Below are 27,359 nucleotides of genomic sequence, written 5' to 3' on the forward strand. Positions count from 1 at the left end.
TTCGATTAGATTTATTGTCCCCAGGGGGAAATTCATTTCCACAGCTCTGTGAAAACAAGATGAAATCGACAAAAAATAAGACAACTACAGATAGCACCACACATGATGCTTACCTGTTATTATTTAGGGCTGCCTGTATGGATCAGGTTTTTGCCAAAGCGAGCCCTTTTACTATAATAATAATATGTTATTATATAAACAGGGGTGCACATAACTTTTTTGCCCTGGTTCTCAAAGGAGCACCTGGAGATGTTGCTTGGTGCTCATCCTTAAAATGAAATAAACCGTAACTTTGGAGGGGGTCTTGACTTTATTTGCCAGACACACGGCACTGAACACACATGCAGAGGTGCACACATAACACACATGCAGAGGTGAACACAAGACAACATTAGCACGAGCAGTAATCCTACAAGCTGTCATGACTACCCTCCTGACTGTTCTCCTCACTGTCTTCCTCTCTGTCAGACATGGTAGCTGATGATGTAGGCCTACTTCTTCCTCTCTGGTTGAGTCTGCGATTAGATGCTTGCATCCACAAGTCAACAGCTGGTTTTGGGTCGAAAGTCTCTGTTGTCATCTTAGACAAGTGGATGTAATCAAATAAGTATGTGAACATAACCAATAACCTACCATAGCCAATAACAAATGAATGTAACTTATTTTATTTGTGTTGTTCATTCATATCTTAACATTTATTTATGCATTTTTTTGTATCTCTCCAGTTTTAAAGGATATTTTTGGTTACTGTCCTATAGTATACATTGGAATGATTTAAAACCTGTTTATCCCAATAATTATAAAGGAGTGCCTTGGAAATATGTGTTTACATAAATTGCGACCAAACCGTTTGAACTTAGACTTTACCTCACTGAGCTGTAGTTATCAGTCTGACTGGAGAGGACTCTCCCTCCACATTATTGTAGAAACATCTTCTTCTTATATCCGTTAGAGCAGCTAGCACCAGATTCTAATAACAACAGCGCTGGTACCGGTGCACCCTCCCTCGCTCACTCGCATTTTGGCTGTGAGCTGCGGGCGCCAGATAAGCCAACATCCCCCATTTTTATCACTTACAACGCCCATCGTACAGGGCAAATGAAACGTGTAACCGGGGTGAAAAGGGTGTTACATTTATTTAATTATGAATATTGTTACATCAAGGCCGAAAATTAGGATGAGCCCCAACGGTCAAAATGTTTTTTTCCCTCCCAGAACTGCCAGCGCAGCGCCTCCACAGATCTGGCGCCCTAGGCGAACATCTAGCCAGTGCTACGGCCGACCCTGAGTTTATATCATGGTTCATACATGTATGCAACTCGCAAATATCTTTCTCTCTCTCTTCTCTCTCTCTCATCTCTCCTCTATTTTCTCTTCTCCCTCTCCCTCTCTCAATGTTGGTACGCAAATGCGTTTTGTTTCAAATGACCCGGTGCTCTTTTTTTGGCGGAGGTGCGCATGCGCACCTGCGCACCAGTTATGTGCAGCCCTGTATATAAACCATATTAGTACAATGAGCGACATCTAGTGACGGATTTTTTTATCTGTGTCTGTCCATTTGGTGTAGAATTTGATCCTATATTACATTTGGTTTATATATTAGTCACTTTCTTATGGAATGCCAGGTTTTAGGTCTTGGTTTGAACATTCAATCCTGAAAATAAAAAATCAACCAGATACATTTTTCTTTAATCCAGACATGACTAGAGTAGATAGTAAGTAAGTAAATCTGTATAGGAAGACGAGTTAAGGGATAGAGGAGAAAAGGTTATGGTATAATTACAGAGCCTGTCCATTTATAAATTGAGGAAATCAATGTTAGTCTGTTAACGTGACTAACGAAGTTAAAGATCAGAGGAAAATAACAGAATGAGAGGGTCAATCCGGAATACAAATAAAGAAGCAAAGAGATTGTAGAGCAGTGAGAATGAAAAAAACTTGGTGTGTCAATTCATTACATTGCCAGTATTTTTCGTTGTTGTGAGAAAAAATCGCCCCCTCGGATTTTTGAACAGCCCCCTCAGTCATTTCATCCTGGAGCCGGGCCTGGAAAGACTTCATGTGTTTCGCAAGAACGTGACTGACACGATAAGATGCTATGGTAGCAGCCTTGCTCTTGTTGTTGGGCCTGGTGAAAATGGACTGCTGTGCATTTAGCTGTCCTTTCAGGCCCCTCCCCTTTTGGGAGCGTAGGGCAGAATTAGGAGGGAATTCTGTCTCGTAGCGTTTGTGCACTGTTTTGAAATGCCGCTCCTAAATGACCCTTCTTCGATAAAGCCACGCTCGCATTGCAGATGAGACAGATGGACTTTGAATTGGAATAGATACACAAATAATGATCCTCCCACTCGGAGTGAAAATTATATATTTTGGGCTTTTTTGCTTCTGCCATAATTGCGGTCTTGTGTGTGTGCGGACTGTCACTCCTGTTGACACGGACAACGTCAGCGAAATAGTGCCCACTGCCCACTGCTTTGTTTCATATCTGTGGTATCAAACCTCTTGGACAAAAATAAATAAATAAAATTGCTGTATATTGAAAAACTATCCATTGAAAAATATCAAGAACTATTTTAAAATGTGTACTGTTGAGACATTTCTGACATTGGTTTGTTAATGATTTTATTTGTTTTTCTGGTAATTACTGACCCACAATGCAATGCCACGTTCAGGTAATGCTTGTGTATACAGCACGTGGAATTCTGTATAATTCACAATAATATTAGCCACCTTTTGTAACCGGCTATATTTATTCTAAACCTGCCTGGAATTAATTCATTTAGTTTCCTTTTATTTCACTGTGGTATGAAGTGGTATAATAAAACGTGGAAGTTGTTTGAGATGTGTATGTTTTCCTACATAGGGAAAATTATGTTATTTTAAGAGCTAAACTACATTATTTGCATTTGGCAATTTAGTGCAAGCAGGGACTTGTTGAAAAGTGAAGCTGAGAATTAAACCCTAACAGGGAAGTTTTGTAAGTGGCACCTGAAAGCAATTGTACCACATGAATATATGGCAACTGTGACCAAATAATAGGCAACCAAAATATTTGTATGTCCGGGAAAAAACTATTAGTAAGTAAACATGCACAGAAGGCAATTAAGCTTCCCAAAAATAAATAGTAAATGTAGTAGACATTTCAGCCAAACCTGCAAACTGCAGACAAGTGCACACAACTATTCCTGACTCAATCTTTTCTGCTGTGTTTTGTCTGAGACAGTTATCAGCAGATACCTCACACACAGTAGTCATGTTGGGAAATGTTCGGCTATCACTGACTAAAGCAGAAATAGATGAGGTGTGAGGTGGAAGTGGCTGAGGTGAGATATTAAAAGCCTTTTGTCACACAAACCAAAGATATCAAAATGAGTAGGAGTTTCCCCAGTAAATTACTCTGTCATTTTTGCAACATGAAACCATTTTCAGCAGCTCACCTTTTCCCAGATGAGAGTGGTGCCTTTTTTGAGGACGACAGGTTCAGTGTTGTAGTTGATATTAAACTCAGAGAACAGGATCTCATTTTTGTCTGCAGCTAGTGTTCCCTGGGGGGAGAAACAACAAAGTTCAATTTATATTACAAAACGTTATTTATGCAGGACAAAAATCAGCTGATTCGTCAGGCCTCACTGGAATCTTATCATCCACACCTCCCACAACTGGTTCTATTTTTGCTTTGTTTTGTTTTTTAGTAGTAACCAGAAACATGGCGGTTTGATGGATTGTGAATGACTCATTCATCCAGAATAAACACTTTCCACAACCCGTCAGCTGTCATCACTTTGTGTGAGTTACAGACTACCAGAGAATAAAGTGACTTCCAGAGAACAGCTGTTTCAGTCAGAGGCATTGTTACGTGCCAGGCAGGCTGTACTGGTGTGGTTTTCCTTCCCTCCTGTGTTTCTCTCTTCTCCCTGTCTTCTGCACAGCTAATCAGCAGCTGATCGGTAGCTGCCTGTGCACCTGAGTCTGATGGCTGATTGGATCCTCTCACCCTCAGCTGGCCTATCAGCAGCCAGGGCCGACCATAAAGGAGGCACCCAGGAAGTCTTCTCGCTCTCTCACTCTGGGCCTGTTGCTGATGAAGGAGCCTGCAGTATTTAGCCACTAAATTTCTTTGTATTGTCTGACCTTATTGAAAGTGTGTTGAGAGGTGGAGGAGTTAGGTAAGTCTGGGGTACCCTGTACATTTCTCACCACGTAGCTAACTAATGTTTAGACACACTAGGTTAGCGGATTGTTGCCACCCCTGTATATTGTTTTGTCAAAGTCTTTGTAGTTTAGTTAGTGAGGGTTTTTGTTTGAGTTTTGGTTTCAAAGGATAGATGTAGAGATAGGCCTGGTTTTGTTATGCTTGTTTCTTTTGTTTGGCGCAATCCTTTGACTCCTCCTCCTCCTCACCAACTAAGGGTTCAGTTACATGTCTGTTCGGTTCTGGGTTAAGAAAATAAACCTTTTGTAAACTGTTACGCTGACTCCCTCATTAATTATTGGTTGTATGTTATTGTCTCCAGGTCCCCTAGACCTTAGTGGGGACGTAACAAGTGGGGGCTCGTCCGGGATATCTATTTTCCTGAGCTAAAAACAACCAATAATTGAGAAGTCATTGTAGGTGTTGTGCATAGGCTGAAAAATGGGGTTTGACTTACAGGACTTTATTGAAAGTCCAAGTGTTGATACGTTGTATTCCTGTCGCAAAGATGACATGTTATGTATTGCAGCTCACTTTAACATTTCAGTAGACAAGTATCAAGTAAAAAAAGAGATAAGAGAGAAAATCCGCTAACCTAGCGGAAAATCCGCTAACCTAGCGGATATTCATCTCCAACCAGAATAAACCAGCAGTAAATAAGCTGGTCACCATGTGAAAAATCGGCTAATGAAAAGCACACAAAAGCTACACAAGCAAGGATCATATCTTCTTTACCCATTAATAAAGTAATATAAAATAAAGTTTACAGAAGAACTTTCAAACAGAAAATAGTACATACGGAGACATTTTTGTCGAAATATTCACACAATAACTATACTTCTCATAATCAATTTATCCTATGATATTTCTATTTTTCATTAATTGTCTCCATTTGGACAGACAAGGTGAGAAATATTAAGTTATTTAATATCAGACTCTAAAATAATGTCTTCAACTTGATCAATTTGTTTTTGTTTGTATCATCGAATGTCATTCAATTTAGAATGATGTGAAACAGATAACAACATTGTCAAACTTAATAATTCATAATCGCTGAACCAGAAAATGTTTGGCCTGTTTATTAGTTAAAGGCCGTATTCTTTAACTTTAATTTAATAATTTCCTGTTTATTGACTAATCAGCAAATTATTTCACCAACAATACATACAAAAATGTCCTCATAAGGCTGTCTTGGAAATGGCTTGCAATTAAAAGCACAGTCCACACAGTAAATGTTGTGCACATTCAGAAAAGTAGAACCAAAATTGAGACAGTGTAATTTCTTAGTTAATGTTAACTCTAAATGTGCAGGTGTTTTCTCCTTATTATTGTTTTTCATATTTTGAAGGTCTTGCTGTTCATATAAAGTTATTAATAGAAATGTAAAAGGAAAAAACCTTTGAAATATTATACAAAACAGCATATTTGTAAAAAGACAGCAAATATTCCTAAACACACAAACATATTTTTGTTCATTTATGATTTTGTGACGCTCTCACCTTTAAGCGTTCCTCTGCCTGGGCTGTGGTGAGTCCTCCCTTTTGTACCAAAGTCCAAAACACCGTGTTGTACAAATTATTCACATGACCTGAAAGACAGAACACACACAGTCTGGTATCCTCATCGGTTTAACACAAGAAAATCAGTGACTTTGTAAAACAGTTATGGCACAGTGTGCACTTACAATCTGCTTGCCTCCAGCTGAGGTAGTCTTTGAGGTTGCGGTTGCTAGGATAAAGGACCACACGTCCATCAAAGCTGGGGGGGTACAAGAGGGGGAGGTCCTCCCCAAAAAACTCCTTCCAGTAAAACACATATGAGGATGAGAACTGGGAGGCCACATGTGTCATAAGCTTACTGCAGGAAGAGAAAGATGGAGGAATGAAGTCAGAGAGAGGAAAGCATGTGGGGAAATCAGATACATTCACAGTGCTGCAAAACTGTACCTGGCTCTCCTCTTAAACCAGGTTGAAGTCCTCTTGAAAACAAAGCTGAACTCATCACTTTGACCATAAGCGATGACAATATCCTCTAACTCTTCCATGACAGAGCGTGCACTCCGGCTCATCAGGCCCAAAGCCCTGTTGTCGTTGGGCTTTGCAAATTTGTGCTGATCTGTAAACCTGAAACAAAAAAGAAGAAACTCAAAACAAGAGAAGGATCCATCATGCTATTTATGTCTTCACAGAGATGACAGTAGGTTTGACTTGAAGAGGAAACTCACTTGTGAAAGTTGCGACCATCCAATCTCACAACAATGTAGCAATTCCGTAGACAAGTGTCATCTGTTTCAAAGTTGCGGACGTACTCAAACTTGCTCTTGGCCATGTTGCTGGAAGTCGTAAAAAGACAGGCCAAGGGTTTGACAACACAATACCTGGCACGTCCACCTAATATGCAGGCCTTTCCAAACAGCATTGAGGGGTTCCTGAAAATCAAAAGCAAATATGAAGCTGACACAATTACAGCATGAATGGAGTGAATTTTACACTCCACAAATGGTCACTTCTATGGGTGGGTGTATCATTGTCCAAATATCTGCTGTTGTGTTTGCAGTGATGCCCTTTTTATAAAAAAAAGTCACATTTGTCAATTTGTAATTGAATAATAGTCTTGTGTTGAGTTACAACCATTGAATAGTAAAAGTCAAAAATGCATTATTGTTGTCAAATGGTTATGATGTTATTGAAATATAATATATATTCCAAAGTTAGCAATTCAAAATGCATTCACCTCATACATGTAGACATGTCTCTCCTATGAACATAGTTTCGGTTTAACCTTTACACAAATTATTTTTATTATTTCAATATAAAAGGCTATCCACCTAATTATAGAATAATTATTAAAGAGACATGTTCGTTTGTCTTGCTATAACATTATTTATTACTTACACTTGGAGGTGATGTGTTGTTAGCCAACGTACAGTGACCAGTAGGTTAGTTACTTAAACCCGTTGTCTTCATGCGTTAATATCTATATATTCCGTTAGTTACACAAACACCAATATTTGATTTAGTAGGATAAACAGTAATGCAATAAACTGATATCTACATTTATCCTGAGAGTAAGTCCGCTAACACACGCTGGGTTGTATACAGTCCGTCAACGAATGATGTCGTAGTGGAGCCGGAGACAGTACACACTAAGGTTCCGGAGCGGACATACATAAACAAATAATTCATTAATCACAAATATCATATTGCTCTCAGACACTTCTTGTTCACACTATCAACGAACATCGTCAATTACCAATTTGTTATGTTGATACTGCTAAAATAATCAAAGCAGATTTACAAGCTACCAAAACATAACCTGTATTTTGGCGCCATCGTGTGGTTAGGTGAGGGGAAGGGCAACCAAAGATCGTGTATAAGGGGTTACGGAAATACGTATTGCGGAACTCGTAGTCCAGACGTACTGTTTTCTGAGGGTTGAATTATTTATTTAATGATTGTTTTATGATTTGAAATAGGTAATCACTATCAGAATATCACAGGAAAAAATTGTAACACCACACAAAAATAAGGCTTCCGTGATTGAAATTCGCCACCACTCTTGAAATAGGTGCAGAGTGAGAGCTCATTCTCAACCTACGTCAGTCACTTTCCCAGGGTTCTTCGGTTCTTCGCTGCACTGTGTGTGTGCGCGCCCATCTGCGTTTCAAACATGGAGGAGAGGGAAAGACACAGCAACGAATCGGTTACTGCAACCTGTTCGAGTACACCATCAGCTCCGGAGCGTTGCGGTAAAGCTGCGGGCAGTGGCGCAGATAAAACAGATGTCTGCTCGGATAACTTCGACCCTCTCTTGGCCTTGTACTCTCCCACTGTGTCGCTTCCTTTTCCAAATATCAAAAGCTTTAACAATGTGGCGGCTTACGAGAGCTTTCTAAAGGGCGGTCGGGGCAGAGCCAAGCCGGAGAATGTGGAGAAGAAGCGGCAGAAGGCCATGAAAGGGGTGGCGGACCCGGAGCGCATCGAGAGGCTGAAGAAGCTCATGGTGAACAACCCGGTGACTCCGGAGGGGGAGAGCAGCGCACCGCGGAGAAGGAGGCACAAGCCGGTGAAAAATGTCCTCACAAGGATGCCCTGTAGGTTCAATAAGACCTTCTATTACATCACTGCATACATTGAGACTTGTTGGGAGTTCCTTATTCAATGTCAACAAGTGGGATGCTATCATGTTGACTTTTAGGATAGGCCCGCTTGCCATCACTTGGAAGTTGCAACAACTCCACATACAGGCCGCTAAAAACCTTTCAAACATAAGCTTTAAATAAGTTGTTACTCCATAGTATTTTCATTTATAGAAGGAGATTGTCCTGCTCTTCTTATGGATAAACATTCATTTCAAACTTGTTGTACTTTTCTCACAGTCCTGTAGTGTTTAACTGACTTATACCTTATGAACTTAGAATAATAAAATACATAGGAACACAATACCATTTTTGTTTTTATAAGGGCTGCAGCAAACGTTTAAAATGTATATAATGTATATATTTACGATTCGCCTTTTTTTTGTACACATGTAAATGGATAAATATGACAAACCAATGTCAACTCACCATTACCACTTTTCAGAGCCAAGATAATTGCTATTTTTTCCAGCAAACATTAAAAATTCAAAGATATTTGTTATATAATGCTAATAATCTGAATACATATATTGAACTTTATATCTCAGAAACTGAAACCATACAATATTTGTACATCAACCAATTGAAAAGTGAAAAATCCAGTAGAACCCAGCATTGTTGGCCTTTTTTGCAGAAGCTTGTTGTGATACCTTCTAACTGTTTGTTTGTGTTACTCCTTTGTCATGTGTGTTCAGTGTGTAAAGGCAGTCCATTGGGGGAGCTGTACCGATGCGTGGAGGAGAAGATCAGGGTCAGAGTTCACATCAGGACCTTCAAGGGGCTGAGGGGAGTCTGCTCGGGCTTTGTTGTGGCCTTCGACAAGTTCTGGAACATGGTGAGCGCTCATTCATTATTTAACAGCTGCCATATGCTGAACAAATAATCCACATCTTACTTGAAACCATGAAGTTTGTGTCTTTTTATACTGAATGTTTACTATCTGTTTTTATCCTCTTTGTCAGGCCATGGTGGATGTCGATGAGACATACCGAGAGCCTCTGCTTGGAGAGGCATTTTACCATGAGAAGGCCCTCACCATTTCCCGGGTAGGCATTATTCTTCAATCTGACAGAAATATATTTGCACTCTGTAATAGTAAAAGCTACAATCAGTTATGTTTGTTTTAATAAAGAAGTCAGTGATAAAGAATTGTAACTGCAAGCTGACTTTAATGTCAGTAGTTTTACGATGTCGTTTTTTTCAAATGCCCCGAGTTTCCTTTGACTACTTTGAGAACTAGCAGCAATTAGAAATGTGATGTATTTTGTCATGTGCCATTATATTGAAAGCACTGTAATTGTTCAAAATAGAGTGCCTTAGCTTGTTGTAATTTTTGCATTTAAATGTATCCAAAAAGCCCCTAAAATAAAACTGATTTTAAGTCCAGGAGGTGCTCCTCCCAAACCCTAATTTATTTATGTGACAAACATCTGTGTGCAGCTCTTTGAGAAGCTGAGGCTCCAGGAGAGTCCAGGAGATGATGAGCCAGCAAAGAAGCACGAAGCCCAGGAAACAGCCAGCAAGCATCAGCCTGCAGACCCAAAAAGTGCTCCAAAACCCCCGTCTGCTGCTCAGCCTAGCAGCCGGAGACAGGACAGCAGGACGGAGTCCAAACTGTCAACCGCTGTTAGAATCAGAACGGATAAACACAAAGTCTCGCCGAAGGCCCAGGGGCCAGAGGTCTGCCAGAAGAAAGTCTCCCAGAAGTATGGCAAGGTGCACACACGCCACATCAACCAGCTCTTCATCCGGGGGGAGAGCGTCCTCCTGGTCAACCCCCAGCCGCTCTGATTATTCAGTTTGATGTAACCCCTGGATACAAAGACTACAACCACAATCAATGAAAGTTTTATTTTACGCTGCACATCTGTAATGATGGGTGTGAAAGATGAACTGCCAGAGATGTAATTAGATTCTGAGGAATCAAAAGAGGACGTTTGTTATATCATATTGATATGGAGCTGGTTCTCTGCCCACCAGAGAAGTCATTTTGATTTTGAGGAATAAAAGCTTCTTAGTTCTAATTATAGTCTTTTTCCTTTTGTCTGACAGTCACTAAAGGAAATGTATTTGACACCGTTATGGCACAGCATAAACAGCGGTGTTATGGTTATTACCCAGCAGGTGGCAGCATAAACACATTAGTGCCATCTGTGAGGCCATTGTCATCGGAAAGAGCTTGTCCCTTTATGTTGCTTTTCCCGTTAGTTTGAACAGGAATGACAGCGCAGTCTCAGCGGACTTCATAAATGCATTATGAATAATTGAGTTTGTGAAGCTAGAGATTGCAGATGGCACTCAAAAGCTGTCATTTGTCTTGACGTCTCAGATTGCTTTTACTCTTTAATGGGCACATTACCCATAAAAGCACAATTTACTGCATCTTGTGGAAGTTGTAAAGATGTCGCGTTTTTTCTTATTTTTAAATGGCAGAGGTTACTTTTGGATGATGAGTTGCCCCGCATGATTGCATGTTGCTGTATTTCTAGCTCTGCCTTATTCTAGATTGTTCTAATTTGACTGCAGAGTTTAATTGACCCTCTTTCTATATATTTGTATGCCCTAAATAGGAAAAATGGTATGAGCAGTTGAGCTGTTTTCATCTATATGCTGTTACTTTTCATATGTATATATATTATTAGTGTAGCCCATTTAACAGTCTTCCTCTCCAGAGAGTGAAAACGGGGTCAATTGTTTAATGCAAGCTGTGTTTTAGTCGTGTTTGTCACACTAGTGTGTTGATGAAATATGAGAAGGGCACTGTGGTGAAGAGATGAGCCACAATTAGACTCCACAATCTTCTCTTGAGTGTATTATATCACCAGAGTAATCAGGCCATCCATCCCATAGGGCAAACTGTAAATATCAGTTGATATATATTGGGTATTGAAGGACACAAAGTATACATTCTTAAAGTATAACACCAACTTCCTTTATAGAATCTTTCATAGAATGCTACTAAGCTTAAATTAAGCAAGGGTTGAGATTTTAAAAACACGTTTTGCCTTTAAACACAACAATGATCATCCTCCTTACTCTGAACATTAAAGGGCCCCTATTATGGTGTTGGGGGTTTTCCTCCCCTGTAGTGTGTGTGTATATATATATATATATATATATATATATATATATATATATATATATATATATATAAGTTAGCAAAGGCTAAAATCCAAAGTTTCTCTCCTACACACTCCTCCATTGGACTCCTTTGTTTACTTCAATAACATAGTGACATTACTAACATCTATTGGCTAACGCTCCAACAAATTGTAGGTGATAGGCTAAGGGGCGGGACATATCTACGCGGTTGACCAATCACACATGACATAGCCAGCTAACCAATCAGAGCAGACTGGGCTCTGGTTTCAGACAGAGGGTGAAAAGAGGTGCTGCAGCAGTGTGAAGAGCTTTTTGAACATTAAATCATGTAATTTCAACATGTCACAGCAGAGGCACAACCATAGACTATATATACACACATGAACCTGCAAATTAGCACAAGGCCCCTTTAAGTCTTAGAAGTATGTTTTGTTATAACCTATGGATTTTGTATCCAGCATACTTACATTTCAGCAGATTTGCTTGTATTGTACGCTTTTTTATTCTTCTTTGCCCTATTAATTTGTAAATGTGCATATTTATCAAAGACTTTCCGTGACTACCTCAGTCAATGAGGTTAACAAACTGGCATGAACTAAATGTAATTTCACATCTGCTGCTTGAAGCTCTTTTGAATGAGGCTAATGACACAGCACACCAAATAACACACGCCATTAACACATTTCAATCAACTGTTTAATGTTGTAGATAAAGAATCGATGTGTAAATCAAAATGGGAATAATGCAAAAATTCATTTTCTCAAAGGATTTTCTTTTCTTACATTTGCATATGCTAGTGTTTCAGTAACAATCCCATATTAGAGAAGATCAAAAAAAACAATTTGAAGTAGAAAAAAAAAAAAAATGAATAAAACAACTGCTACTTATATTTTAGAAAAAACAGCAAACAGATTTTGGTCATTTTTTGATGTTTCAGACTCCGACGCAAGGCTACTATGTGTTAGTGTGCTCTGCCTCAGCCCTTGAGACGGGAGGAAAGCCTCGATGCTCTCGGGGCCGCACATCCACCGCCTTCACCTCTGCTCAGTGAATTATTTATCCAATCGTCGACATGCCCAAAATGTCAGGCAGCCAAGATTGACTTATCACTCATTACAAGGGTCAGGAGGCAACCACCGGCACGCACTCGAACCGCTGAAGAGCACTGTTTTGTACGTCTAACCTAGCAGTTAATTATGCGTTAACAGTCATGGAACCGGCTTATCAAACTGGGTGCAAAGTGCGTCCTAAAAAGTGCGTCCTCTCACTATCTTCTTGGTTTTAATGATGACGGTTATGATGTTTTTAATGAGTTACGTTACAAATGACTGAAAGTGAGAGGGCAGCATTTACAGAAATGCACTGTTGGACATTTACAATGACATCTTCATAACAGTCGCAACACTCAAAGTTCCGTTTTTTTGCGCTCTGAAGGTTTTATCTGACCTGAATAAACCATGAAAGTGTGCATGGGACAAACAAAAATAATGATAGGATTGCATCTGATATCTGTACAGACAGTACTCTTGGCTTTAGGCGCTCTGTGCAGTCGCAGCGTTTCCTTTAGAGGTGAACTGAAGAGAAAAGGCAAAGGGTCTCTCAGGCACTCTGCTGTAATGAACCCTCGACCCCTGTACGAGGCTCTACTGATTATCTCATTTGGATGCAAACTGATTATATTCTTCATAAGTAAAATATATATATTTATATAGCAATAAGAAAGGCCACAAATGATGGTCTGATAACTTCTTAAATGAATCAATTTTCACTCCAAACACTCATTCATTAGCTGTAGCACGTCTGGAGTGTGTGGTATGTACATAGAGAAGGTGTCGCTGTGCTCCGGGTCTTGGTTCGCATCAGATTTGGTCTGCATGATACAACTCTCACACCCTCACTGCCTCTCATATTGGAACTTCATAACTTATTTGCAAGGGCTCCAGATTTCTATTTACAGGTCAAAAGGAAGAGCAATGGAAAAAGAAGGAAAGAGGTAACTTGACATTCTCAAATGTACATTAGAAAAGTTAAAATAGCTGATCATGTTATTCAAACTTAAATCAGTAAAATGACTGAGAAAGCATCTCAAAATAATTACGCAGCTACTGATCTTTGTTTGCTATTATGGTGATTTAACTTGATTGAGGTTATAAAGCAGACCCCCCCCCCCCCCAAACATTCTCTTAGCGGCACTCTCTTCCTTTTCATAACCAACGAGGCCCACTGTCACCCAGGACCAGACGGCTCATTGGTTCAAACACAAATTATTTTAGATCCACTACACAGCATTCCTTAAAAAACTAAAAAAAAAGGCGATTGCAGGGTGTTTGTATTGTGATAGTTGACATTATTCAAGTACTCTTTGTTTGCAGCTAGTGACAATCCTTCACCAATGGACGGAGAGAGAAAGAGAGAGATCAACATCACTCCACCAGATCATCTTTGCTCTCTGGCTCTATCACTTTCCAAAGTTGCCAAAGTCAGCGAAGGCATCGTGTTTGGGCTGTTGGTTCATCCCCATCCCCATCTGTGGCATCCCCATGTTCATGCCCATCCCCATCATGCCCTGGTTGGGAGACATCCCCATGCCCATCCCCATCATGCCCTGGTTGGGGGACATCCCCATGCCAGCACCGGGGTGCATCATGGGACTGACAGGCGATTTGACTGCAGCAGGTCCAAGGTTCATGGCGGCAAACCCCTGGGGGAGCATGCTGCTGGGTACTGGGGCGCCTGGAAATGACAGAACAAAGGCAATTTATACAAGATTTTCAAATCTCATAAATGAGGAGATGTATAGGACAGTCTGGCTGCTATGGTTGGGATAGTCAGATCATTTCATAGTTGGGAGCTATTTCGATATTTATTGCTCGAGTTGAGTTTTAAGTATAGCAATTCAATAATATGATTTATGTTATATCTTTTACCACTAGACCGTGGGAGAAAGTGCACCGAGAAACATTCATCTGTTTGTCGTCATCTTGCAATCTACTTATGTATATAAATAGTTATCACCGCAACAAACCGTATTTCATTTTGTCTTAATGTACATTACTTAACTTCATATTCTATACATGTTGCATTGTTTTTTTCACTATTTCACTTTTTGTGTCCTTATTTCAAATATATATGATTTTTAGGAATTCAAATTATTTCTATCAACCCAAATATATAATGTAAAAGTTTAAATTAAGTAATAAGTATAAAACTTATCATGTTTTATGCTTTTCGTGAAATCCATAAATGTATACCATTCTAAACCTCATTTAGATAATCGGACGTTGTCACATGCGTATCCTTCTGCTAAGTCTGTTGCTAGCTTTCCCCATCAGCTTGCATGCATTCAACCTGAATGTCGCTTCAGCATGTGTAGCTCTGCTTTTTCAGACAATGTGTGAACCCCAACATGTTTGGCTGTGTCAGGTAAACATTCAGGTCACCTTCCAACATGGCAGATTTGTCTTTACTTTTAAAATTAACCCTAAATTAGAAATAATCAGGAATTAAGTTTACATGAAGTATTCTATATTTATTTTGCTGGTACCACTGACTCAGTGTTTACTAAAGCCTTAGATTGAGTGGCCAGTAGAAATGCTCAATGAGCTGCCACAGTGGATTTTGGGGCTAATATTAAGACATTTTTTAAATTGATTAAAAACCTTTATGTAAAAAAACTTGCAATAGCAAAGTTTATACATTTTCCCAGATTGGCTACAGTGTCACCATTCATACCAGATCTCCCATTGGTCTCACCGTGTTGGAGGGTGTTGAGGGTGGGCTGGCTTTGCTTGGGAGGCTGCACGCCCGGCCCCAGGAAGTCCAGGCTGATGTTAATGGAGGAGTCCGACCAGGTGGCAGGGAGGGCTGCTTTGGCTCCTTGAGAGGCCCCCCCCTGCTGCATTGGCTGCATAGACTGCGGTTGAAGAGGACCTCCCATGTTCTGTAGGGGCAGCAAAGACCCACACAAGCAGAGTTACAATGTCAGAAAGAGCTAATCCGAGCTGAAATCACAGAAACATACTGCGATAAGACACATCAGAGCTCCAACTATGAAATACTTTATGAAAAGCTAAAGTTCATTCAGGGCCTTTAAACCTCCACTTAACCTCCATACTGTCAGGGAGATGAGCTTCTGTCTGTGTCTGAGCTCATTAAAACACAGAGTGGTGGGCGTCTGCTCAGTGAAACAAAGACAACGGTTCTTTTTTAGGTCAACAACCTTTTAACATGGAACACAGTCCACATCCACAGGCTTTGGTTGGGTTTTTAATGTTTTTGTAACTCAAACCTGATTCTTCTCATTCTGTGTGTCAGAAACAGGAGGAGTGGGTGGTTAGTGGGCAGTCTCTGGGGGAGAGGAGCATCTGGTGAGGCTGCATGCTAACCCTCCACCATCATGCTTGTCCTCCATCTCTCAATCACACCAGGTATGTCTTTATCACACAGGCATACCGACTCCTTATGTCAACGGGGAAACTGAATGCTGGGAGTAAATGTGTGAAATGTTCTCAACATTTGTACTGGAACACTACTTCAAGTGAACTTCTTCTCCCCTTGTTTGAATCTCATTTATTTCCCGCTTCAAACTGAAGCATAAAATCTTTTAAAGGTTATTTGTGTGAACATGTAAATGCCAGAATATTACTCATTTTGCCATGCCAAGGCCAAATCAACAAGCCTGGGGTTAGAACATTCCAAACACAACAGCTCTCAAAAACGGTGATTTTTAAAAATGTAACTCTAGGTTGGCTTTAGCTCGCTGGCTCAAATGTATGATGACAATGTTTGATCTAGTACCAGAGTCATTCCGTTTATTACATCGATATCAAAAATAAAGAATCTGATGTGATTTTATTACAATGATATGCTTTTTCAAATACCGTCTTTATTTGATGTATTTACAAAAACATCAAATGTATCAGTCTAGCTTGGGATTGATGAAATCTGAAGTCATAAACTGCATTGTTATTTTCCTGAGGATGTTTTGTTTCCACCTGTATAATTTAGGTCCCCATCATGAGTCTTGTAATGATATGTATAATAATAAATTATTTAAAGAAGGAAGCGTGGGTTGTATGAGTGCGGTCATGCATACCTGGGACATAGACTGGGGCATCGCCGTGGCGCTCATGCTCTGCGAAGAGCTCATGCTGAAGTTGAGGCTCTGGGAGGAACTGAGTGAGTGGGTGGGCCCCATCAGGTCGAACAGGTCTGCTGAGGCAGGGCCCGAGCCTGCAGCCGGGGCGGGGGCCAGGGGGGGGGCGGCTGCAGGTGCTGTCATGGCTGCAAAAAGGTCATTTCCACTGGTGTCGACAGTTTGAGCAGACGCTGGCATCTGACCTCCGGGGAAGGCGTTCCACTCTCCAAATTCTCCATTGCTGCTAGAGGAAGGTGCTGCAGCTAAAAGAAAGAGGACAGATATAAGAGGGTTGGGTAAATGTGTATGTTTGCTATCCAAACAGTGATGTTGTGAGCTTTGTAAATAACTGCAATGTGCTGCCAACGCAAGCTAATTTAAACCCATCATAGCAACTACGAACAACAGTTGAGTCTTCAGTGAGTGTGGCTGTATTCAGGGCATCCTCAGTGACCACTGGTGCCACGTTTTACATTGTCATTGAACTGGCCCTGCTTGTTGTCTCCATCCCTCCTCCGATCTCTCTCAGCTCCCTCCACCCCCTCCATCTTCCTCCTCTGTCCCCGTCTCCTTGTCATCCATAACAGGAGTTGATGTGTGTCTGTTCTTGTTATGCAGAGCAGGTAGCAGGCTCCATATGGCCAGGGCTTCCTCACAGCATCTCTCTGAATATTCTAGCAGTATGGCTGCGACAGCACAGCAAACACATGCACACACTAACAAACAAAAAAAAGAGAAGAAAAAGAAAAGTCTTGAAACCCACCAGATACTGAGGGGAAGCCGACGGAGGCAGCCGGTGCGGAGAAGTCAGCGAATCCACTCATCAGGTCTGCGTTGAGAACTAGACATAAACACATCAATTTTAAACAAGAGAGCTCCAGGTGTCATTCCACCATAGTTAGCATTCCTTCAGTGTCAGAAGTGTAGGAGGGAGGGGAGGGGAGGGGGCAGCAGTGGATAGGTGGAGAGGAGCAAACATCTGTTCAGCGCTCCCGCCCTCTCCATTCACCGGGGGCTGCTCCAAAAACATCTGGTGCACTTAGCTCCTATACATCCACTCCCTCCCACTGCTGTCCCCAAAAACTGATGCTAGCCTCAGCAGCTGGGCCCGTCACTGCAGTGGACCTTCCCTCTGAACAGCAACACTGAGCAAGAAGGTCACTCCTGGATTTGATGGTGTCTCTTGTTTGCGCAAATACATGTAAATAAAACATATTTGAAGATGATAGCAGGCGATGTGTTCCATTTCAAGCCGTTTCTAAGGTGCTAGACTATGCTGAACAGGTCTGGGATCAGTTGCTTCTCTGTGGTTTCGGCACGGCAACAAGAAGATTCAACTAAATGTTACCTGAAGAAATGACATAATACCTGTGGCAGCAGGCTGGCTTGGTGTTGTGTCCACCATGAAGAGGTCAGCTAGGTTGCTGCTGGCGGGCTGGGGGCCGGCTGGCTGGGCCTAGATTGAAGAATAATATAAAACAATTATAGAACATATATATAATACATTTAAGAAATGCATCTGTGTTGCCCTGTATAAACACTTCAGGAACACTCCATGCATTATACACATATCGATACAGTTTGACCTTATGTGCTCACATGTGCTATTGTTACCTGTTTGGGGGTGGTGTCTGGGCTCTTGTCTCCTACATAGTGGGCTGCGGCCCCCAGGTCTACTTTCTTAGACGGGACCCCCCTCTTCCTTGTTGCTGTTGTCTCTGTTGCTTGGACTATGTGAACACTTTTGGTGGTTACGGTCTCCTCTTCATCTTTGAACTCTTTTCCCGACTGGCCATTTTGAGACGAGCGGCCCCGTTCCTCCTCGTTGTCGCTAAAAAAGACATTTGAATGTTTCGGGGTTAGGGTGGGGGTTCTTCTCTCTTTTGTTCAAGGTCTGGGGCCTCATTTATAAAAGGGATATACGCTCAAATAATGGCGTACGCCAGTTTCTACGCACTGTTTGCGATTTATACAATACTAACTTGACGGGAAAATGCGCGGTCCTCCACGCAAACTCTAACCCATGCGTACGCACTAAGCACAACAACGGGAGAGACGAGAAACTGCGACACCGTTGGCAGAAGGAAGAATGGAGAGAAATATGTGGAAATAATACCATAAACTAGGGCTGAACGATATACCGTGTCATGGCGATAACCGCGATATGCGCATGCGCGATATTCACATCGCAGGGACGTGCGGTTTTATTCATTTAAAAAAAAAAATGCTAACGCACTTTAGCACAGAATTCAAAATAAAGATACCCTTATCACTTATCGAAACTGCACATACAATATATCCGATTAAAGCTGAGACTCCACAGATTATTTAAGTATAGTATCATCACTAAGCGATCCGATCTCACGACAGGGGAAGCAAAGACAGACATCACAACACGTACCTTTACGGAGCTTCTAGGGGAGATCGTCTCACCGTAGCTGTCAATCTGATCAAAAGACGTGTTCAATGGCATTAAAACGAGAAAAAACGCGGCTGAATTGGTTGATCCATAGGTTAATAATGTATCTGTGGCTTTGAAGCAATTGTTTATAATCCATAATTCCATTTTTATGTAAAAATCAGAGCACAAAAGTTAGCTGCTAATGGTAGCCACCAGAGTGTATGCAGCTTCCGGTTTTGGCTACGCGTCACTCTCACTCCTTATTTGTTCATGTGTTGGTGTGTGTAGAACTTCCCCTCGATTCCATTGGCTCTAGCGGTTATAAAGAGATTTCATTCGTCAAAATCCAGCAAGGGGGGCCAGAGATATGGTAAATCCACCCAAATGACCCCAGAAGTGTTTTTTTTTGCTAAATCTGTCTAAAAAGGTCAAATGTCACTTGTTTTGCATCAATCTTGATACAGGGTACTTGTTACATGTTGTACTTTGGATTCCTAAAGCTTTTAGTCTACTAACCCATCATCCAAGGTTAGTTTTCACTATAAGTACAAAATGTTTTTTGGACGGACACTATAATTTACAGTTTTTTTACCATGTTCAATCTGAATTTTCTTTAAAATAAAAAACATCTATATTGATTCTGACTTTTCTACATCCAACTCACAGGTTTATCATTACTTTGAGAGAAAAGATGATTAATTTAACCCTTTTAGAAGTGAAGATATTGTCATTTGTTCTGGGAATGTCATTTCGAGCCTGAGACCTGAAAAACAGGCTCAGTGCTTAAGTAGGTGAATTAACTCAAACACGTCATGTTACAATTATTTTGCTGCTTGCTACAAAAGGAAAACTTGCGCGGCTCTCATGTCAAGGGTACTTGAGTGAGTGACATGCAGGCTCTGCATGCACAGCAAACCACCAATCACAATCATTCTTGATCAGATCACAGCAGGCCCCGCCCGCTAGTTTGCAGACCATCAAAACACGGGTAAAAAATGAGCAAGGCACAGGAGCACATTACCTTAAATATAGTAAAAAAACGCAATATATATCGCAGGGAAAAAAAAATCGCAATGTCAGTTTTTTTCAATATCGTGCAGCCCTACCATAAATGGAACGATAAAAACATTTTTTCGAGTCGATTGTGATTTATAAAAAGGCAAACCGGCGTAGGAATTGCCGTACGCAATGTTTGGTGAATCGGAAAATGTCGGAACATTTCTGTACCTATTTTTTGGATTTCTACTACGTAAGCAACCTTTCCACGTGAATCCTACACACAGCGTTATAAATGAGGCCCCTGATCAGTTCTTTTTTTAAATGTTATCTGCAGGTGTATGGTGCAAATGAACCAGTCTGTCTGTCTCTAACCTGAATCCATCTGGTGAGTCGTCCATCTCCTTCTTCCTAAATCTGCTAATGGTGTCGTCGATGGTGCTGCCGATTTTGTCGCTGATCTCCCCCAATTTCTCGCTGAAGGGGAACTGCCCTTTATTCCTCTCCCAGTCGTCGTCCCACTTCCCCCGGCTGTCGCTGGAGTCGTACTTGTCCCCCGCTGGAGAGATGGAATAATAGTAGGTGGAAAAGGAGATCAAATAAAGAAGAAGAGGACATGAATAGAATAAAATCCCAAATAGTATTTTACATTACAGTTTATATAACTCAATGAAGGACTTACTGTTGTAGCTTCGGTATCCCATACTGTCTGAGGAAACCCCGATGTATTTGTCTTTGTTCTTCTTCGATTTTTTCCGTTCTTCCCTAAGCCTCTCATCATCCTGGACAAAATCTATTACCTCCTTCACCTTCTGACGCACATTCACACCCTGATCCTTCCCGTTCTCGTCTATAAACACAGAGGTGGAAACAGAGAAAACACAGACAATATAATGAATGGATCAGCAACTTTCTAAATATAACAATCTCTGTATGAGGAAAGTTCATTTTCTTGTTTTGTAAACTTCCCCTCAAATAAACACATGGTTGGGAAGAGCGAAAGCAGCTTTAGGGAAGTGTGTGTGTGTGTGGTTTAAGGGTTTGTGGACTAAGCGGTGCTTAGGGCCCCTGTCCATTCAATACAGCTCACACTGAAGCTATTGTTAATAAACACTGAACACTAAAATGCTGAGGTGTAAAGAGTGCCTCGACTAATCAAAGCCAAATGTGTTTTTTTGTTCAGCAACTTCTTAGGTAATGCTTCTCCAACATGTAAAGAAAACAAAGGTTTAAAGAAGAGAAAAGACACAGCGGGGAAAGACCAGAATGTTACCTTACCTACAAAGTGGTAGCTTTCTAATGACCTCAGGTCGTACAGATGTTCTCTGGTACTGGTGACAACCCTCTCCGATCCATTTCTGATTAGATGGGCCAGCAGTAGCATCGACTGAGAAACAGACACAAAAAGTGTTAGGTCAGAGCCTGTTAACAATATGAGACATCCAACTGGTTCTTTTTAAGGCACAGTGTTTGTGTTGTAAACTATTACAAATATGTTATTGTTATCTGTACATACGAGTACAAAACAATTCACATAAATGTTAACAGAAGGCTCATTTTAAAAGAGTTCAATCTGGTCTGGTCCGAAGTATCTCATTTTGGTGCTTTAAGGCCTTCAAAGCTTTGTGTGATATAGGGCATGTGTGTTTGTGCGATGTCGCAACAGTATTCAGGCAGACCTTGTAGACTCTCCGCCAGTTCTTCTTGTTATCCCTCAGCATGCGGGCCCACAGCATGTTCATCACCTCTGGGAACTGCTCATACATGAACGTGGCTCTTGATAAACAAAGATTCACAGAAGAAGAGGAAAACATTTATAATTGCACCTGCATACAACCAGACAACAGCAGTGTACATTTAGAGAAGGTTCAGGTCATTGTTGTGTTGTCATTTTCTACAACTTTAATGTCTAAACTAATGTAGCAAACTGACATGACAAGGGGGGAAATGAGTCTGCAAAAACTGAATCGGGACTTTTTCCAACCAAAATTGCAAAGATATTGTTAGTATTTCGTTTTACACTGTCTGTAGTCAGCTACATCACTAGCATGTATACGTCAAGAACAGAACATTTGACTGGTCTCGTCAGCTTTAGAGGTCCATGTCATGGCCATTTCTACTGATCATAATTCCATTGCTGAGGTAAACTAGAATAGATTTCTATTGTGCAATTTTCCAAACTCACATTGGTTTCTCATCCAGCATCTCTGTATAGTATGTGTATTCACTCTCTGTCCTAAACGGCTTGTTGGAGCTCCTGCCCCCCCCCCCTCCCTGTGAGCCCAGTGGTCGTCTGCGAGACAGCGAAACCCAGCCCCAAACACACACACCCGCTTACTGGCTGGGAGTTTGTGTGTGTGCCCAGGCTGAGTTCCACGGTGTCTCGCCGACCCTACACCAGTGAGCCAGCTCACAGTGTCCCGCTCCTCGCAGCAGCGAGCCTCGCAACGTCCCGCCGAGTGTGTGTGTGTGAGGAAGTCCGCGGATTGGTCCAAATGTAACGGCTCCGTTACGTCACTATACCCGAAATACGTCACTATATCCAAGAAGTAAACAATGGAAAAAGAGAAATCTCCAACGAGGCGTTTTGGGGCAGCATGGACAGGTCTTTTCTGTGTCAGAGCTTTACTCGCTGCAGGGTGTACTTTGAGGGTTTGTGACTCTGCAGACCATTTACATGCAGAAAAAGCTACATAACTCACAAGGGGACGGGGAATAACCAGCATGACATGGGCCCTTTAATGAATGCTATATGTCACAGCAGCTGTAGGGCCTGTGTTCATTACAGCAGACAGTGGAACAGCAGTTTCTTTCTGGAAGAAAATACTACCCTGGAAACAGGGGGTTTTGTGGGCAGGGCTAAAAAAAACAAAGCTCAAAATAGGTTCCTAAAGTCAAAATGGAGGTGAATTTCCTGAAAGATGTTCCTGCAAAAGTTCACTCGATAGAAAAAGGGCTTTAAGATAATCTTTCTACAGTTTGATTTTATGAACAGATAACCTTGATGCTTTTCAGCGAGTGGTGCAACGCTACATGTTGTCCTTACTTGGAGATTTCACTCATCATCTGTCCTGAGGGTCCCCAGGGGTCGTCGTTGGTGGCCTCTCTGACTTTGGACTCCACCTCCGAGTAGTTCATCACCACATTGGTTCTATACAGTAGGAACAAAAAAAAGCCAATTCATTCATCATGCCTGTATGAAGTATTATACATGGCATTTATCATTTAAGTTCAAAATATATGGCCTCCATGAAAAAACCCACAACATGGATAATAGATGACAGCTCTTATTTCAGCCACGCCCATGCACATGTCCTTTCAGGGGCTAAAAGAAATGGGACAATAGGGAGTGCCCATGGGTGTGCTCTGAAAATAGGGGAATAAACAAGCAAATGCAAATCTGTGTCCAATATAAACACACAAATGAGACCTCAGATGGCACTGTGTGAAACAGTATGGTGCTCTCTGTGGGTGAGCTCTTATATAAAAAAAAAATAGGGGGAACAAACCGACACATTTTCTAACAACCTCAGGGACACAGAGGGCAGGTTTTCCAGATCATGGGTTTGGTAGTCTGTTAACGTATATAACAGACTACCAAATATATATTCAGTCAGACTCCATACATGTAAGCTTCTCTTATAGGTCTACAAAGTATTGATAAACCAGAATTTTTGAAATAAATAAAAATAAATGTAATTTCTTATGTCCAGTCTGTAAAGGAGACATGTCAGGTGTTAAGAACAAAGGATTTTCCAGGCAGAGAACATTCTAGAAATATAAAGGATATGTTTGAACACTGTTGCAGAAAATACTTTGAATCCAAATTGGAACGTGAATGATTTGTTAAAAGAGATTAGATACATGTTTCAAGGCAGATGGCCTTGGTGTATTTTGATTTTTAGTCTACTACCTCGAGTAGGAAAGGTTTCTTACAGGACTCGAGAGAGATATATAATTGTTAAAAGACCGGCATCTTATTCGAAAAGAAAAAGTGTCACAACTTTAGCCGACACATAGTGAGGAGAGAAATGTGAACCATGTGCCTCCTTAGTCTTCCCTCACTACTGCCACATCAGCAATAAAATGTACAGGGCCTGAAAAAGCAGCATTGGATTGATGGTTGGAGATACATCCTCTCTGTGGTTGAGGAGAAAGGCTGCATTACTACGGCAACCTGCAGGGTTTGGTTACCACTCTACATGACAACATGCTCTCTTTGGTTTAAATGAAGTCTATGCTTTTTCATTCAAGTTGGATCAGGAGTTACAGTAACTTTATGGAGATGGAGATCCTAGACAAACAATCAGGCCCTGTCCTGTATCACACTGAATACTATTGCCAATGCTCTTTAAGGACAATGCTGACTTCATCTCTGTTTGGGAAGGTTTTAGGTCTGATTTGATTTATTTGGAGTCTTTCTGATTAGTTTGCTACTACGTTACAACTTCATTTGGCCCGAGTCCCTCTAGCATTTATTGATACTGCACACAGAATTATGTTGGCATGAATTATGGCAAAAACCAAGAGGATATGAGGTAGTGATGCAACTTCTTATCTCTTCATAGTGGCGGCCTCGTTCTAGATATCAGCCGTTAAAACGGAAGTTGTGATACTCTGTCACAGTGACACTATCACGATTTCCTTTATAAAAAACAAACCTGCTTTCAGTTACTCATTAACCCAATTGTATTATATACTTCATCTAACACATGCTACTTGCATTCATTGCAAGTTCTTTTTCAAACATGATAAAACCTTTGCTTGCATGTCATGCCTTAGCAAAGCCCTCACCTTCATCATACAACAGGAAATATAGCATTATGCCATACTGTTAGTGTGGATGACTCACAGCTTGGTGACACTTAATACAAAGTCAACACAAAAGTGACGCTTTTTGAATGTCACAAAACACAAGCTATTGCATCACCCTGTTTACAAAGAAACCAGGAGGAAAACCATATGCATACTCCCTATCCTTTAATCTTTGAAACTTGCACTTTTTTTTCTTTGTTGGTCTGGCCTTCTTTGTGTCTCTCATGAAAGCAACCCGTATTCCAGGAAAACACACTCCAGGGAGATAAGTGCAATCAGCAGGAATGCATTCTTGGAGGGACTTAAGAACAGCCTATTGTGGGTGTCGGTAACATTAGTCATAAACCTTGCAAAGGGGCGACATATTGCATAATAACCTATAGCAATACAGTGTAAGACAATAATTCAACGTTTGGTCAGCAGCTCAAAGCAGACCTGAGTCCAAAGCAGAACAAAAGACACTTTCCACAAGATGTTGCCTAAATTCAGTGCTGGGACAGGTAACTACTTCAAGGTGCTTGAACACTGCTGCTGGACATGCAGGGTAACTGCCATCAAACTATGAACAATTATGTAGTCATGCAGCTTCAATGACTCACAGTGAGTGTACACATGTTAAATGCTTTTCTCGCTTTCTTTACATTTTGCATGCTGAACTCGATCTTCATTATTTTCAAACCCGAATGATAAGTAACTGGTTTGTATAGTTGAACTGAAATCATTAAATCCTTGAATTTAAGCTCGCAGCTGGACAGGTACCAACAAGTTGCAAAACCCTGCAGAATCACTGGTCACTGATTAACAAGTGCCCTTTGTGGTACCGGTGTTTATCTTGTTGTTCTTTGGTGTCGCAGATCGCAATATTATAACTCAGCCACCATTTGTAGAAATATAACAAACCAGTTTGATAAGATCGCTGTATATTGCATGTTGGACCGACGTGTTTATAGTTGCTGTGGAAAAAAGTGTCATATCTTAATGTATGAGATATTACGACATATGTACACATTGAAGTCTGAGTTGATGTTTGACTAACTAGTCCAACCTGCCAAACAGTCTAGGGTTTAAAACAAGTAATAACTTGGTTATGAAGTAATCCAGCCTTGTGGTGTAACTTAACGTTTTGAAACAGACTTAATTTTCTGTAAAACTACTACTGTAACGTTCATGTAACTTAGCTACAAGTGTCATAACAATCATACCGGAGAGTAACCTTAACGCTTTACTACACGTAAGTGCGTAATTAAAGATATGTACAGACAGTGGTAACGTAAAATAAGATTGTGTGAGTTAACGTTTAGTTCGATAAGCATTCACCGTGTATTATGCAGTCCAGGAGCTGTCAAACTAGCTTAGCTGGCTAGCCCGGTCAGCTAGCTACATAGCAAGCAGCCAGGTAATTAGCTAGCTTGTCAGCTAAGCTAGTTAGCTTGCACTGTCGGAGAAAACGCACAAACAACAAGCACAAGTCATCTCACAGGAGTGCTAATGTTATCTCGGACCAAACAAAAACCCAGGCAAACTGAAGATGACTAAGAGAGCACTCTCATACTCGTGAGAAACCGTGTTTGTAAAAGTCAGCTAACTAACTGGCTAGTAGCAAACAGGCTAGCTAACTTGTTCAAGTGACGTCAGAGTTTTGGGTACGTGTCTCTTTCAAACAGGTAAACTAAAAGCACAAACAACGCAAACCAGGCGTTATGTAGCGAGGCGATACTTACGCTTTGTCAACCAACTCCCTAACCTTCCACATGTTCAGCATCTTGGCTCCGTGAAAATGGGCTTTCTGCCTCGACAAAACCCTTTACTCCACACGAACACCGTACCAAACCCTTGAACTCTCTAAAAGTAAACTCTTCTTCACCTCTCGTTCAAGACAGGAGGCGCAAACGCACCACCGGGCAGACAGGAAAGGTTACTACGGGAAATGCCCATGTAGCGTCACCAACTTGCGTGAAGCAGCATTGGAGTTGTAGTTTTCTAATTGCCACCATTGCTACTGTAAATACGCTGAACTTGAATGGGGCATTAAAAAAATGCCGTGGCCATCTGCAATGTAAAACAACAGGGAACACTATTTGCCCCAGATGAAGTGAGATTAAACAGTTTTTACAATCCTATGAAAGATGTATGGGGTCTGGATTTGAAAAAAAAAATCGATATTTTAATAATTTAAAAAGATACCCTGAGAGTACAATATACATTATTGTGAGAATATAAATAATTTCAGCCCTTATTGTTGTTATTTTTTGCATAGATCTCTTGATGCATAGGGTATTTCGTGGTTTGTGTGACTGATAATATGATTTGTCTCATTGTCAGATATATTGGCAGCCTAACTTTACAAGAAATTGCAGCACAGAAAACCCAAATATATCTTTGCTGGTGAGAGTGAGAAATGTCATACATAGTTAGTCAATCAAGACAGTCAATAGAGCATGGACATTTGTTTTTAAGTGTATTGGATTAAAAAAATGGGAATCCTTTTCAAAAAGGTGTGGTATGTTTAGACTTCATTTAAATTACATGTTGTTGGGACAATATTATCCAGGAAAGACAACTTCTATATAAACCTTAA

General features: G+C 40.9%; 3 protein-coding genes across 3 annotated transcripts in view; 1 reads left to right on the top strand and 2 right to left on the bottom strand.

The window, feature by feature from the left end:
• The window catches only part of thg1l (tRNA-histidine guanylyltransferase 1-like), a gene marked incomplete in the record, with an annotated part of 8,479 nt that extends 1,086 nt beyond the window's left edge, over window positions 1-7,393 (bottom strand). Inside the window, 6 exon segments of the mRNA XM_034214929.1 lie at window positions 3,438-3,545; window positions 5,692-5,780; window positions 5,877-6,049; window positions 6,139-6,315; window positions 6,417-6,620; window positions 7,087-7,393. Coding sequence (XP_034070820.1) covers window positions 3,438-3,545; window positions 5,692-5,780; window positions 5,877-6,049; window positions 6,139-6,315; window positions 6,417-6,610 — 741 coding nt within the window.
• Window positions 7,394-7,694: 301 nt separating this feature from the next.
• lsm11 (LSM11, U7 small nuclear RNA associated) lies at window positions 7,695-10,354 on the top strand. The gene is made up of 4 exons (XM_034214926.1): window positions 7,695-8,285; window positions 9,026-9,165; window positions 9,293-9,376; window positions 9,771-10,354. The coding sequence occupies exons 1-4, from the start codon at window positions 7,862-7,864 to the stop codon at window positions 10,119-10,121; spliced, it is 999 nt and encodes a 332-aa protein (XP_034070817.1). The 5' UTR covers window positions 7,695-7,861; the 3' UTR covers window positions 10,122-10,354.
• Window positions 10,355-12,114: 1,760 nt separating this feature from the next.
• Window positions 12,115-26,783, bottom strand: clint1a (clathrin interactor 1a). The gene is made up of 12 exons (XM_034214927.1): window positions 26,503-26,783; window positions 23,013-23,117; window positions 21,646-21,742; window positions 21,245-21,353; window positions 20,649-20,816; window positions 20,342-20,525; window positions 18,184-18,400; window positions 17,938-18,025; window positions 17,333-17,410; window positions 16,528-16,832; window positions 15,186-15,372; window positions 12,115-14,165 (listed from the first exon to the last, which is right to left on the bottom strand). Exons 1-12 carry the CDS (start codon window positions 26,541-26,543, stop codon window positions 13,891-13,893), a joined length of 1,854 nt encoding a protein of 617 aa, XP_034070818.1. The 5' UTR covers window positions 26,544-26,783; the 3' UTR covers window positions 12,115-13,890.
• Between the last annotated feature and the right edge of the window lie 576 nt (window positions 26,784-27,359).

This window comes from Gymnodraco acuticeps, unplaced genomic scaffold, assembly GCF_902827175.1.
Source record: "Gymnodraco acuticeps unplaced genomic scaffold, fGymAcu1.1, whole genome shotgun sequence".
Lineage (NCBI taxonomy): Eukaryota > Metazoa > Chordata > Actinopteri > Perciformes > Bathydraconidae > Gymnodraco > Gymnodraco acuticeps.

Excerpts from the sequence above, each read along its gene's own strand:
- lsm11 (XM_034214926.1), top strand. The coding sequence starts at position 7,862 with ATGGAGGAGAGGGAAAGACACAGCAACGAATCGGTTACTGCAACCTGT. Across the intron at positions 9,166-9,292 it reads TCGACAAGTTCTGGAACATG|GCCATGGTGGATGTCGATGA; the intron begins GTGAGCGCTCAT and ends CCTCTTTGTCAG. Across the intron at positions 9,377-9,770 it reads AGGCCCTCACCATTTCCCGG|CTCTTTGAGAAGCTGAGGCT; the intron begins GTAGGCATTATT and ends ATCTGTGTGCAG.
- clint1a (XM_034214927.1), bottom strand. The coding sequence starts at position 26,543 with ATGCTGAACATGTGGAAGGTTAGGGAGTTGGTTGACAAAGC. Across the intron at positions 18,026-18,183 it reads CAGACACCACCCCCAAACAG|GCCCAGCCAGCCGGCCCCCA; the intron begins GTAACAATAGCA and ends TCTTCAATCTAG. Across the intron at positions 14,166-15,185 it reads CCTCAACACCCTCCAACACG|GCGCCCCAGTACCCAGCAGC; the intron begins GTGAGACCAATG and ends TGTCATTTCCAG.